The 12,313-nt window shown below is 45.5% G+C and overlaps 1 protein-coding gene and 1 pseudogene across 1 annotated transcript in view; one reads left to right on the plus strand and one right to left on the minus strand.

Moving 5' to 3' along the window:
- Positions 1 to 12,313, plus strand: part of SEH1L (SEH1-like (S. cerevisiae)) — a 54,392-nt gene that overhangs the window by 34,211 nt on the left and 7,868 nt on the right. The window contains exons 5-7 of the mRNA XM_011936663.1: positions 5,328 to 5,441; positions 11,773 to 11,833; positions 12,181 to 12,264. Coding sequence (XP_011792053.1) covers positions 5,328 to 5,441; positions 11,773 to 11,833; positions 12,181 to 12,264 — 259 coding nt within the window. The remainder of the gene's footprint in view (positions 1 to 5,327; positions 5,442 to 11,772; positions 11,834 to 12,180; positions 12,265 to 12,313) is intronic.
- On the minus strand, positions 11,669 to 12,303 carry LOC105507922 (annotated as a pseudogene).

Raw genomic sequence — 12,313 nt, forward strand, 5'->3', positions numbered from 1 at the left:
AATTTTTATTCTGCTATTTTTCCACATGTTTTTGCTATGTTATCATTAAACAATATCCAAACTGATAGGAAAGATGAATAGTGCACATTTATACAACTTTCCACATCCCAAGGTATGACGTGATAGATATCTTATTTGTGGTGATGTTGATAGTTGAGTTATGTTGGTAATTATTATAATTTCAAATAATATATATCTCTATACATATTTATCAATTTTTAGACTATTTACTCACCTCTTTTTTTTTTGTTTGTTTCTTGAGACGGAGTCTTGCCTTGTTGCCCAGGCTGGAGTGCAGTGGCCGGATCTCTACTCACTGCAACCTCCACCTCCTGGGTTTAAGTGAGTCTCCTGTGTCAGCCTTCCAAGTAGCTGGGATTACAGGCGCCCGCCACCACACTCGGCTAGTTTTTTTATATTTTTGGTAGGGACGGGGTTTCTCCATGTTAGTCAGGCAGGTCTTGAACTCCTGACCTCAGGTGATCTGCCCACCTTGGCCTCCCAAAGTGCTGGGATTACAAGTGTGAGCCACTGTGCCTAGCTTCCACTCTCTTAAAAAAAGAGGAAATGAGTTTATTTTGCTTCCCCCTCATATTGCCCGTTCCATTTCCTCATTCTTTATTTTTTTTTTTGAGACGGAGTCTGGCGCTCTGTAGCCCAGGCTGGAGTGCAGTGGCCGGATCTCAGCTCACTGCAAGCTCTGCCTCCCGGGTTTACGCCATTCTCCTGCCTCAGCCTCCCTAGTAGCTGGGACTACAGGCGCCCGCCACTTCGCCCGGCTAGTTTTTTTGTATTTTTTAGTAGACACGGGGTTTCACCGTGTTAGCCAGGATGGTCTCGATCTCCTGACCTCGTGATCCGCCCGTCTTGGCCTCCCAAAGTGCTGGGATTACAGGCTTGAGCCACTGCACCCGGCCCAGGATTTTTTAAAATTTGCATTTGTTCGCTGAATTACAGTCAATTATCTTTTGCCCTGGCTATGTTCTCTAAAGTTGCCATGAACACTGAATTAGCTAATACTGGATACTGAATTGCTCCTAGGGGAAATACAGGCTTTCCACAAGTCTCTCACTACATTTCTGTCAACTGATCAGTATATAACCTTTTTGTGTGTCTTTCTTTTTAAAGGTAACTTATATGTTGTTGATTCATTAACATCGAAATCACAGCCAACAACACAAACTACTCAGGCCTGAACAAGGCATTTTGAATATACATATTTTCTCCATAAAGCACATCCAGGCCTTCCTATGTTTAGGAACACTAGACAGCGCTTCAGCAGCATCCACGGGATTTTAAACTGTGAAATCAGTTTTAAAAAGCACAAAAATGTGAAAAACGTGAGGTGAACTGACTAGACTGTGAAAAGGACATTCGTTTACCAGTGAGAGCCAAAGGAAGAAGGCATCTCTGCTGGGAAACTGTGCATCAGGCAACTGGACTTTTTTGCAGAGCTGCTTTGTACCTGCCAGTCAATGACCATGAAAGCCTGGGCCGGGCACGGTGGCTCGTGCCTGTAAGCCTAGCACTTTGGGAGGCCGAGGTGGGCGGATCACTTCACGTCAGGAGTTTGAGACCAGCCTGGCCAACATGGCAAAACACTGTTTCTACTAAAAATTCAAAAATTAGCTGGGCGTAGTGGTGTGCGCCAGTAATCCCAGCTACTCAGGAGGCTGAGGCAGGAGAATTGCTTGAACCCTGGAGGTGAAGGTTGCAATGAGATCGTGCCACTGTACTCCAGCCTGGGCAACAGAGTGTGACTCTGTCTCAACAAAGAGAAAAAAATAATAAAGAAAGCCTGAGAGAACTGGGTTTTATGGTTACGAATAAATTTTAGGCCAGTTTACAAATGCAGAATCTCTAAATAGTGAGGATTGGCTATATGTGTTTTCTCAAAGATCAGTCCTTTTCATGTGGCTTGGTCTTTATCTTCTGCACTGCTTGTTTTTCTTTGATGTCCGCTGGTCTTTGCTTATTTGTATTTATGAGTGAGTGACTATTACTGCTAGTGGAGAAAACTGGTATTGGCATTTTTCTCCTGCTGGGTGCTCTGTTGGGTTAACAACTTATTCTCTCCACTAGGGAGGCTGACTGCATTTTGTGGAGTGCGTGGAGTGGGTTGGCAGTCGGCAGGGTTTCCTAAGGATGTGTGAGCCAAGAGCAGGCCGGGGCACCCTCAAACTCACAAAGCAAGAAAGATTTTCCATTGAGCACGATGAACCATTTGAACATATTTTCTTCGTCCCTGCCCCTTTCCCCGTTGGTTTTGGAGTACTCCTTTATTTCCAGCTCTTCACTTTTCTCTTTCAAGTTCTAATTGTCTCACTAGGACAGTGTTTTTTGACCAAATCACTCCATGATTGTCCATGACTCATTTCTATTCTTTGCATTTATTAATTGGAGGTTAGATCTTCTGGAATTTTCTTTTTTTTTTGAGACGGAGTCTCGCTCTGTTGCCCAGGCTGGAGTGCAGTAGCACAATCTCAGCTCACTGCAAGCTCCACCTCCCAGGTTCACGCCATTCTCCTGCCTCAGCCTCCTGAGTAGCTGGGACTACAGGCACCTGCCACCACGCCTAGCTAATTTTTTTGTATTTTTAGTAGAGACGGGGTTTCACCGTGTTAGCCAGGATGGTCTCGATCTCCTAACTTTGTGATCTGCCTGTCTCGGCCTCCCAAAGTGCTGGGATTACAGGCGTGAGCCACCGCTCCCGGCCAACCTTCTGCAATTTTCTACTTACTGATGGTGATACGGGCTCTGTTTTCCTTTGTATTTTCTTTCTCAGTCTGATCTGCTTCCTGACTTCCTGGAAACTCTCCAAGTTTCTTGATTTCTGATGGCACTCTTTCTAGATTTCTAGCCCAGTATGATAATATTATTTCATCATTTCAGTGGGGTTTAGGAGGGAGTCAGAGATCCGGGTGATCTGTGTACACTATTCAGTCAGAAAGCTAGATGGTTTTTCTCACTGTTTAGCTGTGAATCATACTTAGAAAGTGGTTTAAATGTGAATATCTTATATCTGGTTGTACAATTGAGGTAATCCTCAATTCAAGTTGCTGTCTGGACATTTCATGACTGGATTTTAAAATATTTTTAAGGCCGGGCACAGTGGCTCACGCCTGTAATTCCAGCACTTTGGGAGGCTGAGGTGGGCAGATCACCTGAAGTTGGGAGTTGGAGACCAGTCTGTCCAACATGGAGAAAACCCCTCTCTACTAAAAATACAAAATTAGCTGGATTTGGTGCCACATGCCTGTAATGCTAGCTACTCAAGAGGCTAAGGCAGGAGAATCATTGAACCTGGGAGGTGGAAGTTGCGAAATCGCAACATTGCACTCCAGCCTGGGCAACAAAAGCAAAACTCTGTACCCCCACCCCCTGCCCCCACGCCAAAAAAAAAAAAAAACAACAAACAAAGAATTTTTAAAATCTTACATTTTTTAACTGGGTGTGGTGGTGCACACCTGTAGTCTCAGCTACTTGGGAGGAGGATTGCTTGAGCCCAGGAGTTCAAGTCCAGCCTGGGCAACATAGTGAGACTCCAATCTCAATTTAAAAAGTCTTGGCCGGGCGTGGTGGCTTATGCCTGTAATTCCATCACTTCGGGAGGCCGAGGTGGGCAGATCACGAGGTCAGGACATCGAGACCATCGTGGCCAATGTGGTGAAACCCCATCTCTAATAAAAATACAAAAATTAGCTGGGTGTGGTGGTGCGTGCCTGTAATCCCAGCCACTCAGGAGGCTGAGGCACGAGAATCGCTTGAACCCAGGAGACGGAGGTTGCAGTGAACCGAGATTGCGCCACTGCACTCCAGCCTGGCGACAGAGCAAGACTGTCTCAAAAAAAAAAAAAAAACCCCACAAAACTTACGCTTTTAGTAATTTAGAATATGTTACTGTAAGTGTACTTTTGGTCCTCATTCACACTATTAATGTTGTAAAAACAGAACTAAATATTTGTAGAACACTGAAAAAGGAAGTTTGTGGCCGGGTGTGGTTCACGCCTGTAATCCCAGCTACTCAGGAGGCTGAGCCAGGAGAATCACTTGAACCCAGGAGGTGGAGGTTACAGTGATCAGAGATCTCGCCCCTGCACTCCAGCCTGGGTGACAGAGGGATGCTCTGTCTCAAAAAAACAGAAAAAATTTACGTCTATTTGAATGGCCAAAAATTATCATCAATAACTTATAATTTTATTTTATTACTGTAGCACTTTGTAGTTTGCCTGGTAATTTTCTTAATTAGATAATTTGATCTAATTACCTGAAGCTTTAGTAATAAAGAACTAAAATTTTTTATCACTTACCACATTTTGTTTTTAGCTTTAAGAGGTCAGTAGTTCACAATATTGAGGCTAAAGATTAAGCAAGGGTGCCAGGTTCACAGAGATGTTAATCTGGATGAGGGAGGCAAAGGAAATTATATTAGGCATAGAAATTAAAAAGTCATTTGACTGTTAGTTCAGGAGGGCCATTCTTTCATTGCTGGTCTTTTGCTCTTTCAAAATGAGGTTGACTACAGATGAGTCTGGAGGGGAATGATGTGGGATCATGACTTCCGCAGGGGCAGTCTTTTCCGCTTTTCCTGTGTCCATCTGCTGTTTTTTTTTCTGAAAGAGGCTCTCGCTCTGTTGCCCAGGCTGGAGCGCAGTGACACAATCATAGCTCACTGCACCCTCCAACTCCCGGGCTCAAGCGATCCTCTTGCCTCAGCTCCTAAGTCGCTGAGACAAACGGCACACGCCACCACAGCAGGCTAATTAAAAAACTTTTTTTTTGTAGAGATAGGGTCTCATGATGTTGCCCAGGCTCTTCTTGAACTTGTGGCCTCAAATGATCCTCTCGTCTGAGCCTCTCAAAATGCCGGGATTACAGGCGTGAGCCACCCTGCCTGAGTGTTTCTTCTTTTTGTCAAAACACTTAAAATCTTTTTGTCATGAAGTTAGTCACAGTAGGGTAACTTTTTGTTTCATAGTTAATGACCAAAAATTTTAGGAGGAAAAATTACTAAGACCTCTGAAGTATTTTTTTAAAAATATATTGAATGCTTGAAAGCTTTCTTTCAGGCAAAGAGCTCCTTTCTATCTGAGCCGTAAGAACACGCTAAACACAGCTCATAAGGATGGAATCCTCAGTTCCCATGTGTGCCATTCTCAGGTGCACACACTTGCAGTGTGGCCATGTCAGCAGTGTGGCAGAGACCTACATGTCACTAGTAGGGACAGGCTGACTGTAAGCTGGGTGACTGCTTGCCTCCAGTGTGTTCATTCTCTGAAATGTGTATTTCTTTTGTTACCTAAAATGTTCTTTCTCTCCGTTTCTAGCTCTCGAGCTCATTCCCCCATGATCGCTGTAGGAAGTGATGACAGTAGCCCCAACGCAATGGCCAAGGTTCAGATTTTTGAATATAATGAAAACACCAGGTCAGTGCTGTTTTGGTTTTAATAATCGTTCAGAATTGCATTTCAGTTTTTGAAAATGTTTTTTCTTTATTCATTTACAGAGTTGTGTATCATTCGTCATATGTTTGCTGATTTACTATAATATACCAAGGTCTGTGCTAGGCTGTGATAGTACAGGCATGAGTGATAAAGAGGAGAAGGTAGACCAGCCTGGCCAATACAGTAAAACCCCGTGTCTACTAAAAATACAAAAAATTAGCCGGGTGTGGTGGCAGGTGCCTGTAATCCCAGCTACTCAGGAGGCTGAGGCAGGCGAATCACTTGCACCTGGGAGGCGGAAGTTGCAGTCAGCTGAGATCGTGCTATTGCACTCTAGTCTGGGCAACAAGAGCAAAACTCTGCCTCAAAAAAAAAAAAAAAAAAAAGAGGGGAAGGTAATTGATCGCCCAGTACTTATCATCTTGCAGTGAAACAATCATAGTAAAAAACAGTGATGAATTTTATGAAGTGGAAGAATCAGGGTGCTAAAGAGCTTACACCTGGGGAACCTAATCTGGTTTAGGGACTAGGAAGGTTCACCTGGAAGATGACCTATAGGATGAGCAGAAGCCAGACAGAGGGCAGAAGCAGTCCTGGTGGAGAAAACTGCATGTGGTAAGGCCCGTGAGCAACAGAGAGGGAGTATATTTATACTGTGCTTGGAACATACTGGGCAAAAGTGAGTGTGGAGAGAAATAGGCAAGACTTGTATCTATAAGTAGTAGTGTCCAGTGTTTCAGTTTTATCTTACAGGTAATGTGAATAGGGAATAATGGGATCAGATGGATCTTCCATAGATGTGACAAGTGTGTTGGAGGGAAACATGGTGGGTTCAGGGCTTGGATGCTGTGAAGACAGTCCAGGTGGGGGAGTACGTGGCTTTGGGATAGTAGTAACAGTGGCATGGAGGTAAGTGGACAACTTGAGAATAATTGAGAAGCGGAATCAATAGGATCTGGTGATTGATTGGATATGAGAATTGAAGGAGAAGGAAGCAAGTGTTAAAATGTTTATTTCTACAGTTCTGGCCTAAGAGTTCAGTGTGTAATTTCAGTGTGTGTAATTTCTTGAGATAAGGAACTCTGGGAACAAGGCAGGTTTGGGTAGAGTGTAGCAGCATGTGAAGGGAAGTTAATTTTGGTATGCTGAGATACAAGTGTCTGCAAGGCTTCTGAGAGCCAAAAGCACTGTCTCAGAGGCACACTACTCAGTCTTATGGGAGAAGAGAGCACCTGTCACGTGATCAGATGGGTTTCACAGGTACTAGACAAAATTCTTGGGCCTAATAGTCAGATCTTAGGCAGGGCCAGCATTAGAGAAGGAACTAGTGTTACTCCCGTGGACTCTGCAATTCCAAATGTTACCGTCTGAGTTGCCAAGGAGATCTTATACCTTCTGCCTTCCTAGATTTTTGATGTCTGCAGAAAGGCTTGGTCTTCAACAGTGCTGTCCAGTAGAACGTGCTGCAGTGATGGGAAATGGTCTTAGAAATTTTCATGGTTTTTTAAGCTGTGAAAGCTATGAGCCCTGTTGATGGCACATTTTATAGAGGCTTCAAGAAGTGTTGGGCTTGTTAAGTAAATTTCAACCTCAACTGAGCAGAATGAATATGTAGACATAAGCCTGAAACTTAAAAGGTGTATCATTGGCCAGGGGTGGTGACTCATGCCTGCAGTCCCAGCACTTTGGGAGGCCGAGGTGGCTGGGTCGCTTGAGTGTAGGAATTCAAGACCAGCCTGGACAACATGGTGAAACCCTTTCGTTACAAAAAGTACAAAAACTAGCTGTGGGGATGGTGGCGCACGCCTGTAGTTTCAGCTACTTGGGAGGCTGAGGTGGGAGGATCACCTGAGCCTGGGAGGTCGAGGCTGTGGTAAGTCAAAATTGCAGCACTTCACTCCAGCAGTGTCAAAAAAAACCTAAAACATAGGAAAAGAAAATGTATTTCATAAATAAGATTCAAGTGAAAAGGTAAATAACTTGCAGTTAGTTCTGAAAGAAAATACAGGCAAATAGAAATTACCTAATTTTTTTTTTTTTTTTGAGACAGAATCTCACTTTGTCGCCCAGGCTGGAGTGCAGTGGTGCAATCTGGGCTCACTGCAACCTCTGTCTCCCGGGTTCAAGTGATTCTCTGCCTCAGCCTCCTGAGTAGCTGGGACTACAGGCGCCCGCCACCACGCCCAGCTAATTTTTGTATTTTTAGTAGAGATGGGGTTCCACCATGTTGGCCAGGATGGTCTCAATCTCGTGACCTTGTGATCCGCCCACCTCAGCCTTCCAAAGTTCTGGGATTACAGGTGTGAGCCACCGCGCCCGGCCTGTTTATCTTTTTCTAAGTAATATCACCATTTAGTAGACAGGAGACATTTGCCAAATTAGCCAATGTTTGATATACTTATTTGTATTTGTGAGTGAAAATACTAAAACAGATCTAGCATTGATAGTGATAATAGAAGCGCCATGTGTTTATATAGGTTACAGGGCATTTATATGTATTATGAAGTTTGAATCCTACCCACCACCTTGTAAGTAGGGGAGACAGATTTTCATTAACAGTATTTTACAGATGAGGAAACCGAGACCGACAGAGTGAATGGCTAGTCTAAGGTCCAGAGTCAGGGCCAGAAACAAAGTCTTTTTTGTTCATTCCTTTCACGTACACTCTCACTGAGGATCTTATTTGGCTCCTCCTAAGCTTTAGATAACCTTAATTATTTTTATTTTTATTTATTTTTTTCTTTTTTTTTTGAGACGGAGTCTCGCTCTGTCACCCAGGCTGGAGTGCAGTGGCCGGATCTCAGCTCACTGCAAGCTCCGCCTCCCGGGTTTACGCCATTCTCCTGCCTCAGCCTCCTGGAGTAGCTGGGACTACAGGCGCCCGCCACCTCGCCCGGCTAATTTTGTATTTTTAGTAGAGATGGAGTTTCTCCATGTTGGTCAGACTGGTCTCGAACTCCCGACCTCAGGTGATCCTCCTGCCTCTGTCTCCCAAAGTGTTGGGATTACAGGCATGAGCCACCGTGCCCGGTCACCTTAGTTAATTACAATATATAGCTTGCCTCAGGTAAGAAAAAAAATCTCACTTTTTCAACATTTCATAAGCAGCAGGGACTGTATTAAGAGCTGAAGGAGGTCACAGCACCTAGGATATGGACGAGGATGGTAACCTGCTAGAGATGGCAGCACATACCTGCCTGGCAGGGCAAGAAGTGTCAGGTGGGAGCTGATGATGTTTGAGCATTAGTCTTGAAAGACAGAGGGTGTTCTGCGGGCAGAGAGGAGGCAGGAACAGAGACAAGGGCATGGGCTTGGGCCTGGTGAGGTGGTGGCTGGGGAGGCTAAGGCAGGGGAGAGGCAGGCCAGCAGGGCAGGCAGATTTTGGAGAGTGCTGCTTGCCAAGTCTGGTCTCCATCCTGGCAGCATTTGGACTTTCGCAGGGTCCAGTAGAGTTACAAGGTTGTATTTACCTTTTAGGGAGATGCCTTGGCAGCTGTGTGGACGGGGAGCAGGGACTCAGGGATGAATGCAGTAGTCCACGGTGGTGTGGAATGTGGACAGCACTGTGGCGTGGGATGAAGAGGGACCAGGGAGACTTGTCTAGGAGGCACCAGCCGTAGGTCACGTGAGTCTTGGTTTCTGACCTGGCTGATGGTGGTGCCACTCGTTGAGATGGAGTGAATGTGGTCAGCACAGTTTATTTCAGACATACGTTTGAGGTGCTTGTGGAACATCCAGGTTGGAATGTGTAAAGGCAGATGGGTAGAATAGCTGAGATTAGTTTTCTGTTGCTGCACAACAGCAGCATTATCACTCAGTGGCCGAAACAGTACAGATTCGGTATTTCAGTGTCTGTGGGTCAAGAGTCAGGCCCGACTGGGGAAGACTCCACTTCGGCGCTCACCTGGTTGTTGGCAGCACTTGTGTTCCTGCCACAAGACCCTCCCTTGTGTCCTCACAGCATGGCAGCTGCTTCTGCAAGGCCTGAAAGCGGGAGAGTCTTCTCATAAGGCAGGTGTCACAGGCTTGTGCCTTGCAGTCACACAAGTGTTGTCCCACCACCTTGCCACGTTCCTTCCCCTGGGTGGAACACAAACCGTGGGCCCCACTCACGCTCATGGAGAAGAGCCTTTACGAGGCCGTGACCACCAGGAGGTGCGGGTCTTGGGGGCTCTTAGAATCTCACTGCCACAGCCCTGGTGTTACTCCCACTTTATGGAGAACTTCTTGCTGAAGGTCACATTACAGCCTGGATTCAAATACGTTCTGGCTGCAGCATGTGTGCTCTTAGCTCCCTCTGTCCTATTTCTGGCCTTTGGTAGAAGGTCCTAAATTGCAGAGGATAGATTTAGGAATTACTGGTTTATAGGTACTGAAACCGTGAGTGTAGACACTACAGTGTCTGTGTGAATCATCTGGGGATCTTGTTAAAATGCATATTCAGGCCGGGCGCGGTGGCTCACGCCTGTAATCCCAGCACTTTGGGAGGCCGAGGCAGGTGGATCATGAGGTCAGGAGATCGAGACCATCCTGGCTAACACGGTGAAACCCTGTCTCTACTAAAAAAAAAAAAAAAAAAAAAAAGCTGGGCGTGACGGCAGGTGCCTGTAGTCCCAGCTACTCGAGAGGCTGAGGCAGGAGAATAGTGTGGACCCGGGAGATGGAGCTTGCAGTGAGCTGAGATCACACCACTGCACTCCAGCCTGGGCGACAGAGTGAGACTCCGTCTCAAAAAAGAAAAAAAAAATGCATATTCTGATTGTATAGGCCCCGGGAAGGGGCTGAGATTCTGAATTTCCCAGAAGTTTCCAGGCTACAGCAGACCACACAGTAGAAGCCAGGATGTGGATGAGATTGCTTAGGGTGATTGGATGGGTGAGAAAGGTCAAGGAGAGAACCTTGAGGTGTGTACCAGCTTGGTAAATATTTTAGGAAGAATGTTGGGGTGAAAAGAAGGTCAAGCACAAAATGCTGGAAGCGCCACTATTTTAGAAGAAGGTAGTAGAAAGGTGGGATGGGGAGATCTCTCCACCCAGTCTCCTACACTCAGGGTTACGTGCTGCAGTTCTGTCCAGGATATTCAATCTTAGAAGAACCAAGTAGAAAACTCTGATCTACCACTGCCTTCATTATCCTCTTATTCTGTGTTTATATGTGAAGAAATAGAATTGCAAAGATGAAATATAGCCTTTGCATAGTTTCCTTTTATTATCACTTAACTCAATTCCTGCTGGGCGCAGTGGCTCACACCTGTAATCCCAGCACTTTGGGAGGCAGAGGCAGCTGGATCACCTGAGGTCAGGAGGTCGAGACCAGCCTGATCAACATGGTGAAACCTCGTCTCTACTAAAAATACAAAATTAGCCGGGCGTAGTGGTGCACACGTGTAATCCCAGCTACTCAGGTGGCTGAGGCAGGAGAATCACTTGAACCCAGGAGGCGGAGGTTTCAGTGAGCCCAGATTGCACCATTGCACTCCAGCACAAGAGCGAAACTCTGTCTCAAAAAAAAATCGGAAACCTGAAAAAACCTCAATTCCTGTTACCAGCTTTACTTTTTTATTTACACTCAAATACTTAGGCAATGCGTTACTCTTTTCCGAAGAAAGATGTCAGTGGCTAATAAATCAAGACCTTATGTTTTTTTTTTTAAATGAGTATTTTAATTCAGTTTCAAAAAATGGTACATGACTTTGATGAGAAAGTGTAAAATTAAGAGGCTGTTCTGGAAATCCAAGAAAAAGAAATAACCATTAATATGTTCAGTGATAATTTTCTGGATTTTCTTCTTGTGTCAAAAGCTATATATTTTCTCCTCAAAAGCAGCTGCTCCAAGAACTAACTAGCCCTCTTTATCTCCCTCTAGCTGGGACAGACTAATTCCCCTCCCCCCACTTCTCTTCTTTCAATAACACTGCATAGGTATTAATGACCTGGGCTCTCACCAAAGAACAGAATTGTCCTTTAAGCCAGCAGCCCACAGGCAGTGGCACCCAGAGCCTCATCCCCCATCCCCAGGGCAGAAGCCACAGCGCTGGCATTGTTTCCACTGTTTCAGGAAGAAGGAGCCAAAAGCTGACCCTCAGCACAAATCAGAGCCCAATATGGAGAGAAAATAACTGCTTCTAGGCCGAGAGTAGGCAAGCTGTGGGCAAAAAAGGGGAGTTTTTCGAGGAAAACTAGACCCTTTTCCACGATTATAATCTACAAGGTAGTCTGCTGCTCCGAGGGGATCTGAAAGTGCAAAAGGATCTAAACAAATAAGGAGAACTTTTCCCAGGCTGGAGATAGGAATGACAAACAGAAACATGGGTGAATGTTATGTGTAGGAAGATGATGCTGGGAACCTCCGTTCTTCACATGGCTGCCAGCCCCATAGAGGACATCACGGTAAGAACCAGGACAACCGCTTCAGACTGGTGTACGTGGGGAATCTTGAGGCCTTTTCTTAGGTCCCACATCAAGTGTCGGATCCCATTCCAGGAAGACAAGTGCAAACTTAGCTGTGTGGATCAGTGCTGGCCCCAGACACAGGGACTTCACGAGTTCCAAATAAAACTCAAAGTTCCCAGGGAGTAGCAGGGCCGACATGCCAAAAAGAGAGACCCCTGCACTCAAAGCAATACCAGTCAATACCAGTGCCACGGCGGCAGATGGACATCACCATGGGAAGAGACCAACTGTAGATAGTGATGTGGGGAGACACAGGACGGTTTGAACCTATGGTCTTATTCCAGAACTGCTCTTATCTCTTCTTTTGCCGTGGCCCCCAAGGGAACAGCATTTCTGATACAGAGCTGAGGGCTAAAGTGGGCTTGGAGGTAATGACAACCGACATGTCTCAGCAAGAGTGCAGCCATCTTGGGTTCC

The sequence above is a fragment of the Colobus angolensis genome, unplaced genomic scaffold, assembly GCF_000951035.1.
Source record: "Colobus angolensis palliatus isolate OR3802 unplaced genomic scaffold, Cang.pa_1.0 Scaffold155, whole genome shotgun sequence".
In the NCBI taxonomy this organism is placed as follows: domain Eukaryota; kingdom Metazoa; phylum Chordata; class Mammalia; order Primates; family Cercopithecidae; genus Colobus; species Colobus angolensis.